The sequence below is a fragment of the Hippopotamus amphibius genome, chromosome 6 (assembly GCF_030028045.1).
Source record: "Hippopotamus amphibius kiboko isolate mHipAmp2 chromosome 6, mHipAmp2.hap2, whole genome shotgun sequence".
Taxonomy (NCBI): domain Eukaryota; kingdom Metazoa; phylum Chordata; class Mammalia; order Artiodactyla; family Hippopotamidae; genus Hippopotamus; species Hippopotamus amphibius.
In genome coordinates, this window is record NC_080191.1 from 14,694,743 (window position 1) to 14,717,662 (window position 22,920).

A 22,920-nucleotide genomic window follows, 5' to 3' on the forward strand; every position below is an offset into this window, starting at 1 on the left:
ATTTGAATTGCCCTAAGCCTGAAGATCACATTTTATATCCCAGTCCAGGTTTTCCTATATCTGAGTAGCTCATTGCCCGAGCTTTTTTCTTCTTTTCTCCAGATAGTTGTGAAGTGGCCATCCTTGATGACCTGGAAGGATTCAGGAAGTGTACTTCCCTTCATGCAAGGAGCATATTGTGTTTACCCATAGAAGAGAAAAATGAAGTCAAAGCTGAAAGTAAAATGGACGTAATTTTAATGACTTTTTTAAATTTTGTGCATTGGATTCAAACAGCAAACTGTGTGCACTCAACTGTTATCACAATGTTGTCAAGAGGTCTGTGTCTTTTACCATTTTACACACAATTGTTCATTACAGTATGTTATCAGCCTCGTGGAAACCAGGGGTGTGGCATGGTAAGCAGTGGTGGTAGTGCACCTAGCTTTTATATTATCTAACTTGAAAATATTTCTCTTCTATGATTCCTTTTTTTCTTGATAAAAATAGTTTTCACCAAACGTTGGTGGTGCACACGCACTACCATCCATGCTTGACATCACACCCCGGACAGGAACGCATGTTCTTATTTTGTTGATAAAAAGTATTACAAAAATTTCCATACAAAAACTATTTTCATAGAAATCTTGCATTTCCACAAATAAACCTGAACATTTTTTTGAAAAAAACTGCTCAAGAATTTTGTTCATTTAACATTGTGACTGTATTGATAAATGCAGTCCACGTCAAAGTTCGCCACACGTACTTTTCTTTAGGTGACCAGTCCCCTTTCTCCTCTTACTGAGATCCACCCAGGCTCCATCGAGTTCATGTACAGCAGGAAGGAGGGTTTGGATTAACATATCGGAATGTTAGAATGAAAGTTTCAGTCTTCCACAGAACTATCAATACTCAGCCCTCTTTTACAACTTGAGACAAAGATTGCAAAACATCATCCTTTTTAATTCAGAATCTCTGAACCAACTGTTGCTTTTTTTTTTCTTGGTGTGGGGTGGGGGAAAGGGTGTCTGGGGAACAGGTAGGGATTTGGTAGAGTTACATGTTAAATCTCCTGCCATGGTGAATGTAAGAAAAAGCATTATTGCCTTGGTAATTGACATTTCTATCTCAATCAGTGACACAGACTGTCAAAAAGCAAAAAGAAAGAAAAAAAAGAAAGAAAAGCACTGATGAAGATCTGCTTTATATTCCACTTGCCATGAAATTCATATTTGTTTCGCATTACATTTTTTTCACATCCTATAAACACATATCACTGTTCAGAGGATCATTATACTGAGTAGTTGGGGGCTAGTAACATCACCACCCTCTTATCTGGGTGTTCAGAAGACTGTACTGTTTCTTGTAACACTACAGTTTTTGCTGATTCCAAGTATTTGTATTCTTAATGATTTTTTTTTTTTTTTACTGGTTACCCTTGGGGCATTGATATTCCATCTCCTGGCAACAGTTGGACTTCAAAAGGAACCTGTAATTTCTTACTGGACTGCATTTGAAACCAGCCACAAAATGCGTATGTCACATTCACTCAGAAGAAGGGAGGAACCCATGATAAACAGTGTAACCCCGTGTAAATTGGTTGATCCATGATGTTTGTAAATCAAGTCTGATCATTGCAACTGCTTAGATCACAGAGTCTCTAGTTCATAGACACAGCGGCATGAGGTAACTCATTTTATTTTGCACAGGTTGCATATTTCCACAGGAAACATTCTCGCTAAATTGTTTGGAAAAAAGACGACAGTTTGTGCTTGGGTGTTTGGCCTCCCAGCTTTATGCCATGGTTTCTTTACCTGGCAACCTTCTGTCGTTAAATGTGTGCATGTTGATAACTTCTTCTGTTTTCACAATAACTGGGGCCTGTGGCTTGTGTTTTAACCGGCGCTGGCACTTCAGGGACATCCTCAGTTCCTCTACCATTGCGCTACAGAAGGACCTCTACAGAATAACACAGAAAATGAAATATTACAAAACAGATCAACTGCAACAGTCCTGAAAATATTAAAATCATTCTCAACAGACTTGTCAACATAGCAGCCTTGAAGTTTTAAAAAATTCCATTATAAGATTATAACAAATTGTTACACTTTTAATACACAAAACATGATAATTAAAATATTTTATCAAAGTGGGCAAGTTTAAAGAAAATCTCCACCTGATAGTGAAGTAAACTGCCAACTAGGAATGCATGCATTACATAGATGTGGAATAAGATTTTTAGATATAAAATTGCTTAACATTATAAAATATAACTCTACCTTAAAATTTAAATACAAGGAAATATACATAAATCAGTTACCAGAAATCCATTCTTGCTATTAAAATAAAATTAGAAAAAAAGTACTAGTTTTTAGATCACAATGAGATATGAAAATTTTCTTTAAACATGGATTCTTCATTGTGCATTTCCAAACAGAACAAAAATAGTACTCACACATTTAGACATAAAATATGGAAAATAGTTTCTGGTATTCATTATATCTTTTTGTGACTATGCCTATAAAACTATCAATGATGATTACAAACACATATGATCTAATCATGAAATGACATTGTATCACATTAAAAATCATGCACCAATATGAACTTTTTTGTCATCATAATCTTGATAATTGAGCGCTGATAAATAATTTATTCCATGAAGAAAAAATTACCCTATAAGTAATTTTTTTTAAATTTCCTGTTTCATTGGCAATAGACTTGCCAGAAATTCTGTATATCTGGGGCTCATTATTACACACTCTTCAAAGTCCTATTACAGAGTCAAAATGTGAAACAAAAATTTGTTAGTCTCTCCCCAGCTAATTGAGAGATGTATATTAATTACATATAAATCAGATTTATGAACCTGTTGCATATTGCTGACATTCAGATGGTCTAAGACTTAGGATTCTTCTGTGCAAGAACTAAAAATGTGGACAACAACTAAAAATGTAGACACGTATGACAAATTTACACAATTCCAAAAAGTGATATGAAAACATAATGAAATAAACCTAATCAGATATGCATGTGAAGACTTATTTTTTGCTGTTGGTGTTGCTTCTTTGTTGTTTATCAGCTTAAGCTAATTCCAAAATAATACAAGATAAAAATATTTAATACCATAATATGTGCCTTATATTTAAAATAAATACTTTGCATACATCACCCTTTGTGACACAAACTAATACTGAGTTGAGATGGGCATCTGTACAACAGAGAAAACGGATTGAGAGAGAAGATAAGTCACCTTCTGCAGCTCACACCTGCACCCTCAGCAAGATATTCTGATACCAAATTTTGTGATTTTTTTGACCCTGCCCTAATACCTTATTGACCATTCCTGGCTACATTCTCATTTTTCTTTCATGGGTTCCTGAACAGTTTCCTTAGTGATCTTCCCAACTGTATGTCTTGGTTATTCTCAAAAAGCTCACAATTATCAGCATAATCTGTTGTTTTAAACATCAGTTATTAATAGCATTTTCTTGTCCAAGAAACAGCTGAAATTCAATTCTCCTCTTTTTTCCATCATGACCTCTCTGAGTCAGCCTCTACCTCATCTGTCTCCCCAAACTTTTCTTTTTTTCTCTACACATACCCTTCTCTTTGGACCTCCAAGGTTCTTCTCCTTTGCTTTTCCTTGCTCTGGTACCTAGCAGAGTTCTTTCATCTTTCACATCAATCCAGCTTTATCCCTTACCTCCGGACAGGACTCAAATTTTATCTTATTCAGGAATCACTTTCCAATTGACCAGGCTCATTATTTTCACTCAGTTTAGTATTTTTCACTTATTATCATGTTTCTCTGTCTGGCCTCTAGGTCTTCTATGCGTCCCTCTCACGGAATTGTAAAGAGCAGAGATCAAATGCTCATGGCACTGGTTCGTACACATGTATTTTTTCAATGTTGACTGAATCAACAATAGCCATACACGACCCTGACATTTTAATTATTTTTTAACAACGTTTCTAATTCAATTGCTTAAAGAAGTTTTCCTTTCAGAAGCTTAGTAATATGCATCGTGTATAAGTGATCTAATTAATCATATAAAACCTTGTTTAATAACATTAAATTAGTAAAAATATTAATTTATTAGTACTTGTAATGGGAGCTGATTAAATGCTACACGTGAATTCCCCATTAACTACAGAGTTACTTCTATGCATTATTTATTATGTGTTAAGTTACACAGTTCTGAGATTCATGAATTCTATTTCTATTAAAGGATCTATATGACACCTGACAGCCAATATATGGACACAGTGTTTCTTCTTGCTTAATACCTACTATTAGATGTACTTATTAAGGACATGGTGATGATGATGATGGAGATGGTGATGATGACAACACTGTAGAAATGGAAAAATCTGACTCCAAAAGAGGGAGGAATACATAGTCTTGAGGAAACTTAGTCTTGGTTCTCTGTTGAAACATTTAACAGAAGAATTAATTAGATAATGTAACAAGGTCAGAATTTGATGCCATCGACGTTTTAAAATGTTATAGGATGTGAGTAAGGTTGAATTGTTTGTAACAAGCCTTCATTTAAAACAAATAAATTTTCCAAATATTAAATAATTTATAACACCCTCTTTGGCAAATTCAATTTTAAGACATTTTGATTATACTAGTTCCAAAAAGAGAGAGAGTAGAAATATTAATTGTTTTGTCCATGGTAAGAGAGTGATCTAAACAACTGATTTTCTTAGAAAAAAAAATCTTATACATATACACACCCATTCAACTATGAAATGACAATTTTATTTCTAAGTAAGTCAAGAAGTAAACTGTATTAATATCCTATACTTATCTTCAGACTACAAATAAAGACTTTTAAACTCTTTTAAAGCAATTTTGTGTAATAGAAAATTTGTAATGCTGATTAACATAAACATAGGTAAAGTCCCTGCCCCAAAGGTCACAATACTTTTCTCTCTTATATTTTAAAGTTATCTTAAGTTATATTTCAAATTTACAAATGCTGAAAATTATAAACATGTAACCCCACCATTACTATTTTAGGCTTTTTCTATTTTACAAAGCCATTAGAAAGTGAAAATTTTAATCAAGAAAACTTTGAGCAATCAGTAGCCTTGATTATATAGTCATTTACCACTTTTGTTAATTTTTCTCTTTGAACGAGCTGAATTCTGCCAGTTCTTTTTTGATCTATCAATATAAGTTTACCTAAAAAATAGTTTTATCTTAGGTTCTACAAAAGTTACCATGAGACAATAGGTTCTTTTCTCACTTATATAATATTTCTAATCTTTCACAAAACTATGAAAGCCTTTAGATTTGAGCAAGAGTTTGGAATCAACATGACAAATTTAAAAAATTTAATGATACCATAAAGTACGGTTAACTTGTGGCACTAAGGCAAACAAATATTCTTTTCTTTTTTTAAAGTTTTAGAATGTAAATTCCATATCTTGATCTATGTAAGGATCTAAAGTTGAAACCGTAGAGATGATTGTGAAATATACTTGTTTTCCTGTGTTGTATGCTGCCAAAAAATTACTAACTTGTTCTAACTTGTCATTTGATAGAGACAAGTTGTCTTTCCTACTTCATATTACGATCAGAATTTTTTAAATGTCTTTTTTACTGAACTATAAAATAAGGCTTTGAAAAACCCAAGTGCACTTGACAGGAATTTCCTGGGCTATAATGAAGAAGAAGGAAGATGAGGAGGAGGAGGAGGGAGATGGGGAAGAAGAAAGAATAAAAAAGAGAGACAAAGAGAGTGGAAGGAAGGAAAGAAGGACGGAAGGAAGGAGGGAATGAGAGGGAGGGAAGGAGTGAGGGAAGGGAGGGAGGGAGGGAAAGAAAACTACTATGCTTTTCAAATTTCTTAGGGATAGAAACAAATTGTGTCATTAAATAAAGTAAGTTTCTTAGGGTGAAAACAACAACAAAAATGTTTCTGCACAATATAACAGACTACAAAAAGAAAAAAGAAAGGTGCAAAGATACTAACCATTATTAAAAACCTCTTTTAGTAAGTTTCAAAAGTTTACTAAACAGTGTCTGGATGGTAGGGTGGCACTAACCAAATAGAAGATTCCTGAAAATGAAAATTTAAATCTTTGAGCTGTTAGCATGTATAATTGCATTTAAATTATTAAACTCATTATAAAATCACTATATTTAATGAGGCAACGTGTATTTACACATCTCTAATTCTTGAAACAATGAAGGTCTGGAAACCTTAAAAATATGAATTTGGCTATATTTAAACTGCCATTTAAACAAGCTATTTTCTAATTTTAAGTATAAGACAACACATAAATAGTCTGCAGATAAATATTCTCAAGAATATTATTCTTGATGTATAATAATTTATTCTTAATCCCTTAACTTTCTAATTTATAGATATGTTTATATGATAACATGATGTGACAGCACTTTAAGAAGTACATAAATCTTTTTAATGTTAGAAATCTAGTTGTAAACATGATCCACATTGAACACTGATATATTTAAACTTCATTTTCAAGTTAAAACCTTTATGTTTAGCAATGTCTTAAAAAAAAAAAACAAAACCAGCAACTGATGAAAAATAACCAGTTTAATTTTTTTAACTTTGAAGCTCATAACTTTCATGTTGATTATATAGTCATTTATCAATTGAAGGAGAAATAATCATAAATATTATATGCTCCTATCAGGTCTCTAGTCAGTAGGTATTTTGTAAGAAGGAAACTATTTTAAACATCTTGCTGTCCTATTCTTTGATGGTATAAAATTAACTAAAGGATATTCCAATATTCATTCAGAATAATTTCCAACCATTTTTGCATACAGTTTCTATTTGAAGCCCTATTAAAACATCTTTAAGCTGCTTCTAACAGATTTTGTAGTGCAATATCCTAATATGTACTAGCATATATCAACCAAACTGTTCTGTTTGTCATTTAAATTATTTGTTAACTGATTATGGATACCTCGTTCATTCTCAGACATTTTCTAATTAATTTCTGATGCTGTAGGCCATTTGACCAAGAACTCTAGATCACATGTAGTAGAGACAAATCCAAACAGTCACTGTAACTAATCCCTGCAGAAAATTATTCCACATTAGATAATAATTACATTAACTAAATAATAACTAAAAGGAAATAAAAAGCATATTGGAGGTAATATGCAATATTTTATATAAATGTTGGTGTATCGAATGAGGAAGATAAATGTCATTTAACATGACCCATTCATTTTGATTTATACTCTTTAATTGGCAGTCTTTTAAAAATATCAAATAGCTAATGCTATACATCAGAAGTATGAACTTACCTAAGGCTATATGAATGTAACAGTGAAGCAATGAGAGAGAAAAAATGACTAGTTAAGATACTCATGTCAAAAATATATTTCTATAGCAACTTTGATCTTGATATTCAGTTTTAGAGCAGCTCTCTTTTTAAAAAAAAATATTGTTTAGATAAGCTGTGCAGTCAGGCAGGTATGCACGTAACTGGTATCCAAGCTAAAAGAGGAACGCTGTTCTCTTGCCTCCCATTCTGTACGTGTGTTATTATATTAGTCTGCCTCATTAACAGTGATTTGAATTTCAGCTGAGGCTTTTACCTGGACTCTGTTCTTAATACATGGTAGTTTGTGAACACTAAATAATAAATCAGACACAAAAAATTATGGGCCTAAATTATTTTTTCTCAATAAATAAAATGACAAAGCATTCTACTCTTTAACCTGGATTATGTTACAATGATAAACATAACCAAGGATTAAAATATTCTCAGAAACCTTGACTCTTACAGAAACAGTTACTGAATATCTTTATATTGCATTTTGCAAATACGAGACAGAGAAAAATGGGGCATCATTACATATTTTTACACTTTCCCTACTTAAGCTAGAGATATCAATATATAAGGTCTGACAATCTTCAACACTGCTTTATTTGATACAGCTGTGAAATGAATTTTAAGGAAAAGTAATGTTAATCATCATATTCTTGCTAGTAGTCATAATAATAACAATTTTTCAACAAAGTATGTAACATCCAAATAACTAATGCTTAATTCCAGGAAAGCTCTCTTCCCCTTAAGTTACAGCAGTTAAAATGTATCAGCTTTATAAATAAAAATAATAAGTATGTTACAACAATAGCTGCTTATTATATGCCAGACACATGCCCAAAACTCTATGTATATTAACTATATTAATTTCCAAAACATTTTCATTTATGGTGTATTGGTAACATTCATTTATTTATTTTAAAAGATGTATAGAAAGGTTTAGTAATTTTATCCAAGGTTGAACATATTTGAAGAATGATCCTAAGTCTTTTTTATTTCAGAACTCATGCTTAATGTCCAGGAAAGTGAAATAACTATGCAGGGCTCATGATCAAAGCCCAAAATCTGTTTTATTTAATTCAGACTCCTACTCCACACATTTTATCAACACAACATCAGAGAGAAAAGCTGTCAAGAAAAATAGTTAAATATTCTACCTCCACTTTGTGTACTGTGATATAGTGTAAATAAAGTTAGTCTAGGCATCTTTGACCCTTGAGATACTTATCCTCATCGGCACACTATGGATAATATTCTTTGCATAGTTCTCAGAGTAAATCTGTACTCAAATGAGATATTACACTTTAAAAATTCTAAAGTCATTTATGAAAATCAGCTACAATCTCATTTTAAAACATTATTTATGGGCATAAAAAGAGGATCAGTTATAAATGAATGATAAAAATCCTTCTGCTGATTTGCAACTACTTGAAACTACTTAGTGAGTAAAATGAAGATTGGCATCTCATTTTGAAGTATGATTTTATATTTATACATAAAATCAATTTTAAGAGCCACCCAGTTAGTCCCTATATAGGTTATTAGTAGAAATTCAGAGATACCCTGCTCTCAGGGAAAAGCAGTATCATAAAAACAATACAAAATGCACTATTTATCCAAAGTTTATTTGCAACTTTTAACTTCTGAATAGCAGTATGCTTTAGAGCTAAATTTTTTCATATTAAAAATGTACTCAGAACTTTAACTTAAGAACAGCTAAATGCAGTTAAAATTCCATACATTAAATTAAAATTCCACATATTAAATAGAAATTCCATATATGAAAAGCACAAGTATACTGTGGTTTGGCATTATTTGGAAAACGTAAATATTGGAATAAAATCTTTACTGATGATTTATGACAATGTTTGCATTCCTATATCTTATCCAATAAATGATTTCTTTTACAAAGCAATACTCCTGTTAGAAGTAATTCTTCAACATTCTAGAAGCAATTTGTGCATAAGGATCTGTGAACAACTTGTTTTCATTCTTCTGGTTCCATGAAATACAGATTCAGCCAGCTTTGAAAAGCATTTTCCTCGTGAATATACTTTCACCCAGAATCTCTGGTCTTGCACGTTTAAGCTAAACCACTCTGATTTTCTTCTTATTCCCCAAATTGCATTGTTTCATTCATTTATCCTTCTACTGTGAGTTACAACTGCCTTCTACATTTGTTATTCAACTACACATTGAAGAATATTCAACGTGTCCCCAAAAATATTTTTTGTTTTCATTGACTGTAAATTATTTTATTAGTTAGAGATTATCTTTGATAAGATTTACCAGTGTTCTATAATACAAACAACTAAGTAGACTACAATGGACTATATCCTGAAAAACTACCATACTAAGTAGTTCTTAAAATGTACTTCAATCATCTTAGAGGAAAGTTAGAACAAAAATATGCATCCAAGGCAGGACACATAGCTTAGAAAGTCAATAACTGAGCAATAATTTTTATATTTTTACTTAGACATATTTACTACATTTTGTTTCTACTTAAGTAATAAGAAAGGGAATATTTTGTCATTAAGTTTTTCATATTGAGAAACTCAAAGATTCATATTCAAACTGATGTTCAGTAAGAAACAATTCATACAGGCAAATCTATTTTCAATTACATGGAAAGGAAAATATCAGACAAAAACAAAAGATCCAACTATGTAAATTATGTTGTTACTCTTGTTGGAAATCAAGAGGACAGAATTATGTATATCTTTTAAAAGATGACATATTCACATATTTAAGAAATATATTAATATTTAAGAATAATTACAAACATAAATTAACAAACCATAATTGTCATAAAATATTTTATAAAAATTAAAATTATTACAATCATTTATACCTCATGCTTACAAAACCAATGTATTATCATAAAGATGATATATTACCAGAGAAGATAAAATTCTGTATATTAAGCAGCTTCTTTTTCAGTTATAAGTAAGATTTAGAAGGTGAACACAGGACCCTTCAAACAAATCCATGTAACTTGAAATGCACTGATAATTGTCTAAGATGTACAACAGTTTCTTGGATTGCTTACTGCATGAACCCTAAGTAGTAATTTTTTTTAAATCAGGGAAAAGTTGAGGCAAAAAGAAAATCAATTAGAAAATGCACATGTTGATTAGTTACTTTTTCAGATACATTCAGGAAAGAAAAACATTTTGAGTATCTTTCCAAATGGTCAGGTTATACTGTGAAAACCATCAAAAAATAAATACCTATTTAGTTTACCAGTTTGAATAAATGAAAAGCAGTATATCCTTGATGCATTAATATTTACATCAAAATTAAAACCGTTAAGTACTTTAAAAATTGTAATACACCATCTTGTGGTTTTTGGAAAGGAATGCAATTTACAATATTTGGATTTTTATAAGGTCTACATATTTCAGCATTATCTTCTGTTTTCAGTTTTAACTCACCCTCATTTACAAATATTAGATTCTTATACTACTCTTAGTTATCAAACAACTTGGAAATATAAAAACATTATAGTCTGTAAGACCTATTTGTTCCATTAATATCTTACAAAATATGTGCTATAATTTATTTTCACCTTTAAAAAATAATAAAGTTATCACTAATAATTATTTTCACCTTTAAATAATAATAATTATCACAAATTTTATCATCTTCACTATCATTGGAGGTAAGACTTGACATGGTAATATATTATTTATTCATAAATTTTAAACTTAAACTTCATTTTCAACTAGACTGTGTGTATATTTCGTCTGCCAGCCTTGTCAGATAAAGATAGAAAATTTAATTTGTTCTTTTACAAAATACTAGAATATTATTAACTAAAGAAAGAAAAAAGAAAATGGACAAAAATAAATGAAAGAGATAAACTCCTTTGGGGCTGAAATTGTGAATAATATATCCTGCTTATCATCAACGTGCAAACACAATTCATTTCATATTTGGTTCTCAAACAATAATTGTTGAGTAAATGAATAATTTTAGAAATGTTTACTTTGTTTTTAAAATCTAAAAACATTCAGTTAAAGACAGTTATAAGTGTAAATAAGCTGTTAATTTCTGTATGTTCTCAGGCATATCTTATAATAAAATCTAGGAATATTTCACAGCTAATTTTAATAACTGAAGGTGTTAAACAAACCATATAGCCCAACAAAATAAAATCTTTTTCTCAGGAAAAATGAAGAAGAATTGAGCCCAAGAACCTAATTTATCATAACAAATAAAATGGATCACTTCTAATAAACTCATTATTATTTATTTTACAAGCATAGTTCTTTTGAATTGCATGGAAACAAGGTTCTTTTTCATTCTTTATGATAGACTTTTCTAAATAAGTTACCGGAATCAACTTCATTATTTAATAGAGAAAAAGAGAGAAAATGAAAGGAAGAAGGAAGGAAGGGAGGAAGGGAAAGAAAAAGAGAGAGAGAGAGGGAGAGAGGGAAGGAGGGAGGGAGGGAGAAGGGAAGGGAGAGAGGAAGGGAAAGAAAATGAGAGAGAGAGAAAGGAAGAAAGAAGGAAAGAAAGAGCTTATGCCAGCAAACACTGTCTGAGACCTTGGAGATACATATCAAAATACAAAATTACTTTCTTAAAGGAAGTAAGAGTCTAATAAGGGGAGAGGCAGCCACACAAATGAACTTATCTACAAAACAGAAATAGAGTTACTGATGTAGAAAACAAACTTATGGTTACCAGGGGTTAAGGGGGGAGAGGGATAAATTGGGAGATTGGGATTGACATATATACACTATTATATATAAAATGGATAACTAATAAGGACTTACTGCATATAGCACAGGGAACTCTGCTCAGTACTCTGCAATGGCCTATATGGGAAAAGATCTAAAAAAATGTGGACACATGTATATGTATAACTGATTCACTTTGCTGTACACCTGAAACTAACACAGCATTGTAAATCAACTATATGGCAATAAATTTTTTAAATAAAAATAACAATAAATTAAATTTTAAAAAGGAATCAATAAGTATGAATAAAACAGTGTGCTAAGGGAAAACGGAGATGTGCAAAGAGTTCCAGAGAAACGGATGGATGTTGTTTGAAATGGATAAGACACATTCCCAACTTTCTCAAAGAGGGAGCAAATGTTTTTGGAATGATGATAGTTTCTGAAATCAGCTAAATGTGAAACAAAAATGAGATATGCAGGCGGGGTCATACATTTTTCATTGTAATAGAAAATAAAAACCTAACACCACCTTGTGGAAATAGCTGTCCCTATACCCAAATTAATTATACCTATTGATTAGGAAAAGCTTTCTTTGCAAGTTGATGCCTAGTCTTGAATGCCTAATCTAAAATGACTCGTGGGAGTCTGCCTGGTAGAAAAATGGGCAAAGTTTGCTCAGGTCAGATGGGAAGAGGATTTTAAAAAGCCAGCTGACCTTGGAAAATTGAAAGTAATTTAGTGTGGTTAGACTACAGGTGCAAATTGGGGAGAAGAAAAAGATAAAACTACGATGGTGGACAGAGACAGATCCTGAAGTGCCTCCTCTGTTAGCTAGAGAATTTGAAATTCATTACAGAAGCTTTGTGGTGACAGTGTGACATCGGGGAATGTGACTAATAATGCTCATGTCATATCAACACTGTTGTTTCTTTCCAATACAATATTTTATCTGTTTCAGCCCAAAAAGGTACACTGATTTCCTTTTTCTATTGTTTTAGAAGATCACAGAAGTCCATAGAAATTGAGAGCTGGTTGATAGGTGAAAAATTCAACTAAACTAGTCATTTATAAAAGGTGATTTTATAAAAGTGAATTCCCATGTCCTTTGAAAAAATAAACCCAGAATGCTTATGAAATAACTGTACATAGAGACATGGCCCAGGTAAATCATAGGAACAGGATAGAGAGAGAAAAGGGCAACAGAATACAGCATGTGCTCAAGAGATTAATGTATGTGTTTTATTTTAATACTAAGCTGTAAGTAAAAGAAAACTACTATATATGGATGATGTGAGATTCTAACTAGACAACCTAAATTTCTTCTATTATTTTTGGACTTATGTTAAGCTTTCACCAAATATCACATTTATTGATAAATCATAGTAAAAATGAAAATTGAAGAGTTAATTTTCATCTTTGATTAGTTCTTTGGATTTGATTCCAAAACTCATTTTGACATCATTGTAAGGGTCATAACATAAAAAGTGTATTTAGACCTAATTTTCAATCTTACCAGGGCAAAAGATATTTGATTTAGCCAAGTCAGTGGATATAGACATCCTGAATGTAGTGGGAAAATAAATCATATAATTGCCCAAATTTTTCAGACTTTTGAATTGGTTATTTTACTTATAGACAGAATGGGGCTCTCAAATAGTCATATATAAAAACATTATTTCAAGGAATTAAGTACTGTCGTCAGGTAAAAATGTGGGAAAGCTGTATCCAGAATTTTGATTTCAGAAAGGATAACTAACTGTATCATAAATAAAGATGAAGGAAAATATCATATTTCTACTCTTTATATTTACCAATAAAATTTTATAAACCTTTCAAATATTTAAGAGAATATAATCTCACTCTGATGCAATGTCTAAAAGTTAAGATCTAAAGGATGTTTTTAAATGAAAAACAAAAGAGATGTTTATATACTAAAAGACTAAAGTTTCAGAAGGCTTAAAAATGTTAAAACAGCATTTTATGCCCAGAGTCATAAAGTTACATTAAAAAGGAGCATGTACCATCTGAAAGAAAGATTTATCTATAAATATTCATCCTTATATTTATAGGACTAAGGGAATTGTAGCACTAGAAATATATAATCTGAACCAGGTTCACAAACTTTTTTAAGACTAGAATATAATGATATTTGTACAAAAAACTAAATATATTCAAATCCTAAGAAAAAATTGCAATGGTCTCAATATTTTTGAGGTTTATATATATTCTTCTAAAGACTCAGATGCAAGGCAATAAAGAATGCATTAAGAATAACATTAAGTGGCAAAGAAGAAACCACAATATTCTTACATTCAGAATAACATTGTGATGAAAAAGAAACCACAATATTCTCACATATTCATTAATGTAGAAAATTAATCAAAATTTCCACAATGCACATTGAGTTTTCAAAATTAGAAATTTATTGGACCAAAAATCTTCAAATAAAAATTTCATTTATTCTCCAACTTGAAACTGTTAATGAGTATTGTATCTTAAAGCACTTTTTATTAGCAGAGAATTTTTTTCTTCTTACTACAGTTTCTGAGTTTTGCTTCCTTCATTAATTATATTCCTGTAATAAACTAACCACAATGAACTTCAAGCAGGAAAAGTTTCTCCATTTTCAGACTTCAGTAGGAGGAAAAATAGTTACTGGTCCTAAAGCTGGCTTCAATTAAAATTATTACACTTAAATTAAAAATCACAAAGGTGATCCTGAGTTCTATGAACCTTTGTTGTATGAGTGGCAGAAGATCATTAACAGTCACAGTTCTAAATATTTCCTTGGTTGGAAAGATAAAAAATAGTTTGTTTTATTATTACAATGATTGCTTTAAGTTGTAAAAAAGTAACATTTACCTTTTCCAATTGAGCGTTTTTTTTGGATTTGTACAAAAACTCTCCCACTGCCACAAAAACTGAGAGCACCAAGCCGGCTGCCAGAACAATGAAGATGCCACCAATATTTTGAACCCCCAGGGCACTGGCCTCTTTGCTCTCCTCCTCTGGACACCCATTGCCCCTCCACCACTTCTCCTTCATCATGTGCAGCTTGCCTTCCTCTTGCAGCTGAAGAATTGCTATGGTGATTTTATCTCTATATGGAGAACCTAAGAAAAGAGAGGGTTTGTTAATGCTTTCCAGGAACCCAGAATTTCATAAAAAAAGGTTAACATGATGAGAGAAATGATGAGAGAACAGAGCACTTTCCAAATGTTCCAAAGTATGCTAATATTTATTTTCAGCAGAAAAAAACAACTGGAAAATAGAAGTTTAACAAAATAAGAAAAGAAGTGTAACAAAATAAGTAGGGCAGGTGGCATTTCTGATTTTGAAGGGTAGGACACATTTTGTTTGGAAAGAGGAAAATATCTCTTTTTTAAAGGCAGGCTCAACTCAGAGCATTGGAAAAATAATAAAAAGTTAAGTAGAAACCTACAAAAGGAAATAGAGGGCAAGGATATTTAGTTAAAGTCTAGGAATCACTCAACACTGAAAACAGAGCATTGATAGAACCGTAATTTCAAGTTTTAGGAAAGTTGTGCAAAAAATGGTGTTTCCCATGATTAAGTGCAGTAATTTAAAGTGATCATGTTTGACAAGCTCTATTCAGGGGTGGCTAATACTTTGCAGATAATAAATAATCACTCATAGTTGTTATTTGATATGAATAACAGAAGAAATAGGTTTGTACAGACTTGGATCATTCAAAAATCATCATGGTGACATACTAAGATTTTTTGGTTGTTTATTTATTCTTTTACACTTTGGAAAGAAACGTTCTTTACAGTGGAGTCAACAATATAAATGAAATTTAGTATTTATGCTGATGGGGGTAGATATTCATCTGCATTAGCTATTATATGATAAGTAATAACTTTTCTAATTGGTTGCCCAGAAGCATGGAATAATACCGAACTATATGCATCTTTCAACATCTGCCCCAAGGGGTCGGTCTTATTGCTTTCTCCCACTCCCAGAAAATAGCCTGTTTCTAAAGTTTAATTTTCTTTCCTAAAACACTATACTGCATTTTCCATTTTTCTGCACAAATTCATCCATAAGTGTTTTTCTGTTTGTAGGAAAACACTGATTTCAGCTCATATTCCATGTTGTCTGTGATTTTGTTTTGATTTAAATATACCTACATTCTACACCTAAAGATTTGTTTTTGCTTAGAGCAATTAAAAACCTGGTCAGGAAACTATTCTCCCTCCTAAGGGGATAGCACCATATGTCTTATTTTTACTCGATTACTATAACAGGACTAATTCAGCATTGCTCTTTTAGCAAGAATAGGAAAGCTAAAAAGCAGAAATACAAAGAAAATCATAAAAAAGTTAGTAGCTTATTGAAAAAGTTGGAGGAGTGAGGATATACCACATCCAGGTGGAGAGCTGTTTCTTTAGCAAAATCCTCAACCTATGCAGAAAAAATGTTTAAGTATATGGCTTCTATACATTTTCTCACAGCTTTCCTAAAAGGGGCATCATCTATTCCTATAATTAGAACTAAAATATTTTATTTTTATTGTGCAACAACTCAATTATAGTAGGGGAATTTCTGCTTCTCAGGTTCCTTCCTGTATTCTCTTCCAAATACTATGCTGATGAAAATGTTCAGTTTAAATTCTGCCCTTTAGCCACTTCAGATTTCAGTGGATTAGTCTAGCCCTTATTACTTTCTACCTTGATCACTCACTGGACACTCAGCCTAGGTCACCTAGTATTACTATTATTTATCTTTCAAGATGTGATCTATTTTCCTAAGTAGATTACAAACTCTTTGGAATAGAGGATATCTATCTATTTCTACTTTTTCCTTTCTTTCTCTCTTTCTTTGTTTCTTTTCTTTCTTTTTTCCTTCCTTCCTTCCTTCCTTTTTCTTCCCTCCCTCCCTCTCCCTCCTTTCTTTTTCTCTTTCTTTCTTTCTTCCTTTCTTTCTTTCTTTCTTTCTTTCTTTCTTTCTTTCTTTCTTTCTTTCTTTCTTTCTTTCTTTCTATGTATCATCTCTCTGTATCTATTATCTATCTTAATTTTCAAACTTCTCTCACATAATAGGGTCCCAACCAATGATTCATATTGTAAGGAGCATTATATCTGATTGAGGCAGTCCTAACAAAATGTAAGGGTGACAGTGGGGTGTTTTTGGTCTCCTCTGATATGTATTTAAAAGCTATAAATAAAGGTTATCTTGTTTGGCTATCCAATTTTCATTAATTCACTACATCTAGCCTAGCAGCAGCTTCAGTCACGTTTACTCTGAATTATCATTCTAATTAACCATGTATATTCCCTGCAAAATAAACATATGATTGAGGGAAAAAATCATTTTAAGAAGATCTGAGGTTTATCAAATATATCTTTCAATTAGAAACATAGCATCTGAAACAAATTTTGTAGTGATAGTACTCATGAAGATGACCACAGGTGACTATTATAAAAATGTGGCCTGGAAGTACAGTTATAAGCAAATGTTGGGGGGACAGTGACATGAAAAGTAGACTGAAATATGAAAAATTCTTGATCTACCTAAGTAATATTTTGAGCTATGTCATTTCTCATCCTGAGCAAAATTAAAAGAATATTATTTTATTGCCAGCTCACCAAATCCACTGAATTGCTTTAGGGTGTTTATTCTAATATCTTCAGACACCATATTCTTTACTACATTCTCAAAATAAGGCACAGACAAACAAAAGCAACTCACTTTTGAACAAATGATGGACACATCTTGATTTCTTGCTGGTTGAGCTTCCTATTTCCAGCACTTACTATAAATATAAAAATGTCCTATTGCTAGCAAACCTCTTCCACACTTGTTTTTCAGTGTAAACATAATACTATGTAAATAGAATTTGGTTTGAATCAAAGCTACAAAATTAATACACCTCATTTTGAGGTTTTTAACAGGGTGACATAATATAGATAATATAATAGATGACACAATCATTGCCATGCTTTATTTGTCATTCTATCATTGATTCATTTTAAAAAACAGTAATTCAATAATGAATTATTACTTCTTTAGTACATCATTCCTTTAGAAGCATTTCTAGCAGGTACTAGTTAAAGTCAAAAGTGGTTTGAAACTTTATCTAGTTGAGAAATCTCAAGGACATATTGAGATCAAAGAATAAAAGTATCTTTTATCTTCTTTATGACATGAATAGCCATGCACTTAGCTCTAATGAAGCGAACAGCCATTAGTTAGATAGATAGAGTCTGAGTTTTGCCCAAGTATGAACCCAGACTCAACCCATACACTGGCAAGCCAAGACCTATGAGGGCATTGAGTGGCACCTGGGAGAAGCTGAGGTTCTGCACCATAAGGTTGCCTCCAAGGAAGATGAGTATTTTCGCAAGAGGATCCTAAGTTAGATTAGGAAACTACTGAGGAAATTGTAAACGTCTATTATAACATATACTATTGCACCTAAAAGTCAGTCCTCAAATGCTTAAGAGGGTAAATAGGTAACCACAAATGGGTGAAGAAACAAGTTAGACAAAAACATCTGGAAAATTGCAACATCCAATATGACAAGATAATTTCCAGTTCCGGTTTTATTAAAAATCTGAAAATTTCAACATAGGGTTACCAGACATTTTAACTGTCATTATATCCCAGGAAATATTTTGTCTAAAATTCCCTACATTAAAATTTTGGTAAATAAATTACATTTAAAATACATCATGCAGGATAAGGCAAACGCCTCTAAAAACTGAATTTGGCTCTTTGATTTTCACTGTGCAATCTCTGGTTTTTGTTTCATTTGTATTCTTGCTCACAATGAGACTTTCTTTGGTTGCTTAAACATATGCTCCATACTGACAGTAAGGAACGATTATGTTTTAAAAATGGTCTTTTTTCAAGTTGCCAAAAGATTCCATTTACCAGAGGGGGAAAAAAAAAGGTTTCAGCTTACATGAAAGAAAGAGGGGCGGGGGAGGGGGTGGAAGGGAGGCAGGGAGGGAGGGAGGAAAGAAGGAAAGAAGGAAGACCTATGATTACTACATAGTGAAGTCCCTTGATGTATCAGATGCATAAGACCTGGGGCTTGAAAGAACACTCAAAGGAGGCATAAAGGCAGTTTCCAGTGAGAATCAGCAGCAGTATATGTGTGGGCATAAAGAAAGCCAACAAATGCACCTATTCAGAATTTCCTCATTAAAAAAAAAGATTAGTTTTCAGATGTTCCTAAATGGTCAAAGAATTTTACATAAAATTATAACTTCATTAACATTCCTCCCAACAAATAGATTAAAGCTCCTTAGGAAAATAAACTTTGATTTGTTATAAATAATACAAATCTCACCAGGTAGTTCAGAGCCAACTTGCTGGGTTTATTAAATTGAGTTGACTCCCTTCTCTCTTCCTTACTTTCTTCCTTCCTTCCTTCCTTCCTTCCTCCTCCTTACCTTCCTTGTTACCTTTCCTTCCCCCTTTTTCATACTTTATTTTCATTTCCTTTCCTTATTTTCTTTCCCTTCTCCTCAACCTCCCCTTTCTTGTCCCTCCCTCCTCTCCCACCTCCCCTCCTTCCTTCCCTTCCTTTCTATCATTGGATGTTTCTTACTTATGGAATGGAATAACGTGTTGTTATACATACTTGGTTCTGAAGTCTAAATCTACTACACATAATTTATTGATTTGTTCATGTGATTGTCTTTTTCATGCTCTTTACAAACACACCAATTTCAATATGTAGCAAACATATTCCTTATCTTATTCAGTATATCTAAATAATATAGAAATGATAAAGGAAATGGAGGTAGCATTACATTGAATTCTTGGGGAGGCTTAGTGATTGATAAATAAGTTTTCTTTAAAGGTTGCACAGCGATTTGTCTAATACTTACCATGCTTTAGTGAAATATTCTAAAATCACATTATCCATATACTGGAGATCTCCCATCCATCTGGCAAAGATTTCTTTACTTTCAAATCAGGTTTCTGCATGCTTTAATCAATTACAAAGGTCAGAAAAAAATCACTCTTGCTTTCTATAAATATCTCTTTCTAAAACTCATTACAGGGACTGTCTAGGTGGCACAGTGGTTAAGAATCTGCCTGCCAATGTAGGGGCCATGGGTTTGTTCCACACTCCAGAAAGATCCCACATGCCATGGAGCAACTAAGCCTGTGCACCATAAAAAAATAAAAAATAAAATAAAACTCATTATACCAATCTTTCCGAAACTGGATTTTCCCACACACTCCTCTTTTTTGGGAAATATACATCTGTGCTTCACTTTTAAAGAATTCATTGGTCAGATAAGCTTGAAGAATACTCCATAACAAATATATCTTTTGTAAATTAACATTATACATTAGCAAAATAAAGGCTTCCATTTCTCCACTGAAGAAAAATGTTAAAAAATTATTTTAAATGATTAAATTTATTTTTAGTGGAAGAATTTTTTCCTCCATATCTATTAATGTCCACATCAATTATTTTATTTTAACCTCAATTTGAAAAGCACTGCCTTAGATAACAATAATTACCACTGTTACTGTAACAGCTCTTTCTGTCAAAAATAAGTTGTTTCTTATTAGATCTGTTTGTCCCTGCCTAGCTTTAAGTTTACACATTATTACAGCACTACTGATCAAGTTGCATATTTTTTATATTTTTTTCATCTATTAGCTCCATATTCTTCATGAAACATCAGCTCATAAGAATTTGCATCATACTACTTACTTTAAGACATCTCTTCACACCCAGCTTTTAAGTCTCTTTACAAAATACTTTTGGGGGACAAAAGTTATAAGAGTTTTTAAAATATACTTGTATATCAAAACTGATAAAACCAATTTTGGGGAAAGATACATAACCTTTGTTTTTCCTAATAGCACCTAAATCCTTTAAATATTTTGTTAAATTCTTAGGGTCTGGTGAAGTATTTCTGTTTCTCATAAAGACAAATCCCTACTTTCCACTTCCTAAAGGATTTTAATTTCCTTTGTTTTATATTTCATAGTTATTCAGCTCATCGTGATGACAGAGAATTAGGTAACATCCCAGTATTTTTTTTTCTTTGGGTCTGGGAAGGTATTTCTATGAAGTAGACTACTTATAATTTTAGGTTTCCTCTAGCTTGTCATTTCTCCAAGATACTGTGTACTTTCTGAAGTACAGTAACTTACACATCTTGTGGGTATGCAACTATACTATAGTCACTAAGTATATATTATTCCATATGTGACTGTAGTATAGTCACTAGTTATATATTATTCCAACAGTTTGCCTCAAAGAGCTTCAAAACTTCCTTAATTCTTGTTCTTCTTTGAAAGTGTTTAATCTGATAAATATTTCTAAGACACATACCCAAATACTTGAAGCCCTTTAAATAATGACTTAAAAATCAGGCTAGCTGTCAGTTGTAGGTAATCAATCATCCATTATTCATCTTATTTCACCCAACATCTAGCACAATGCCTATTACACCATAAGCATTCAACAAATGCTTTGTGAAAGAAACATTGAATCAATTATAATACATGCATTATGATATAGTCAAAATATGTTAAGGTAGAACTTCTGATATTGGACACCTCAGGTTCTTATTAAATTCAGTGGAGCAAATAGAGTTCATAAACAGATTTGTTTCACACTTTTAGTGTTGACCAGCTAGAATAAGTTAGGGTGGCAAATAAGTTTATAAATTTTTATGCCATTCTTGCATTTATATCAACTGTCAATGGTGTCCCTTGGTCAGTGTCTTAATAAATAAAAGATTTGCTAGCACAAAAGATCTGAGGCTATCTGCTGGAACCATCACCTTTCATTCTTATATTACAGTGCTGCTGTTACATTTTATGAAATGGTTCCCTGCTTCCTATGCTGAGATGAGTGTTGGGTGCCCTAAATGCACAACATATTTTGGGTGCTTTTAGAGCTTTATCTTTTTTAACATTATTTCTATGATAAAATCTTCCAATAAAATTGGAACCAGACCACATTTTCTTAGAGCCTTTTTCTCAGCAAAAGATGGGTTTTATTATCTCTTAGGACACTGTCTCTCCCATATTTGTTTTTAAGAAGTGCTAAGTCAAGTTTTATATTTACATTTCAGATTGCATTTCACATTGCTGTTTTCCAGTTTTATGCCATATTCAGTCAACAAATGCTGCTATACAATATCAAAGCATCATTGTTCTTTTCCTCTGTAGAATTTATCTCAGCTTGTAACTAAAAAATAATTTATGTGACTATTTGTTTAATGCTCATTTACCCTTACAGGCTGGAAATGTCATGAGGACAGGGGTTGTATCTGCTTCGTTAGCATAACACCTGGCACACAGTAAAGATACTATTTCTTGAATGAATACATGCACAAATAAAATATTTATTACTAATCAGGTTGTCATGCTCGCCTGACCAATTTTATCTTCAGTTATTTCTTATGAACCCAAACTATATCTATATCTTTATCTAATCTATATACAATAATTACAACACATTTATTTCAAATGAAGCATTTAATATATGTAGCAACTAAACACTTCATGGGGCCCATTTCAGACTTCCTGTGAGACAAAAGCTAAACTGGTGTGAAGTTACTGTCATCGTACTTTGTATTTTCTTTTGAAGGTATTCTATAGAAAAATCTCAATTTGATAGGAGTATAGGAATCTATGAGTGATAATCATAAAAATTAAATCTCATCTTGAAAACAAATTATCAACCCATAACTTTTAACCACAGAATGGCAAATGAGAGCTAAAAGTGATCGGTGCTCCATGATAGTTAGTAATCTTTCCACATTGAAAACCTATGAACATCATTTCCTTGCTTAAATTTTTTTTAGTGGGTGATGCTCTAAAGCTATAGAATACAAGCTCAATTCCTAAAGATGTCATACAATTCCTTTCTTCAACCTATCACAGGCTTCTTCTCGGACTTCATCCTCTTCTC

The 22,920-nt window shown here is 32.0% G+C and overlaps 1 protein-coding gene across 3 annotated transcripts in view; it reads right to left on the bottom strand.

Annotated features, from left to right (window-relative positions):
• Positions 1-220: 220 nt before the first annotated feature.
• The window catches only part of GRIK2 (glutamate ionotropic receptor kainate type subunit 2), a 618,311-nt gene continuing 595,611 nt past the window's right edge, over positions 221-22,920 (bottom strand). For 2 of the 3 annotated variants that reach the window (XM_057738752.1, XM_057738751.1), the window contains 2 exons: positions 14,862-15,112; positions 6,006-6,053 (listed from right to left, as the gene is read on the bottom strand). In XM_057738752.1, coding sequence (XP_057594735.1) covers positions 6,006-6,053; positions 14,862-15,112 — 299 coding nt within the window. Of the gene's footprint in view, positions 1,939-6,005; positions 6,054-14,861; positions 15,113-22,920 lie in introns of those variants that run through there. The other variant, XM_057738750.1, reaches the window with a different exon arrangement.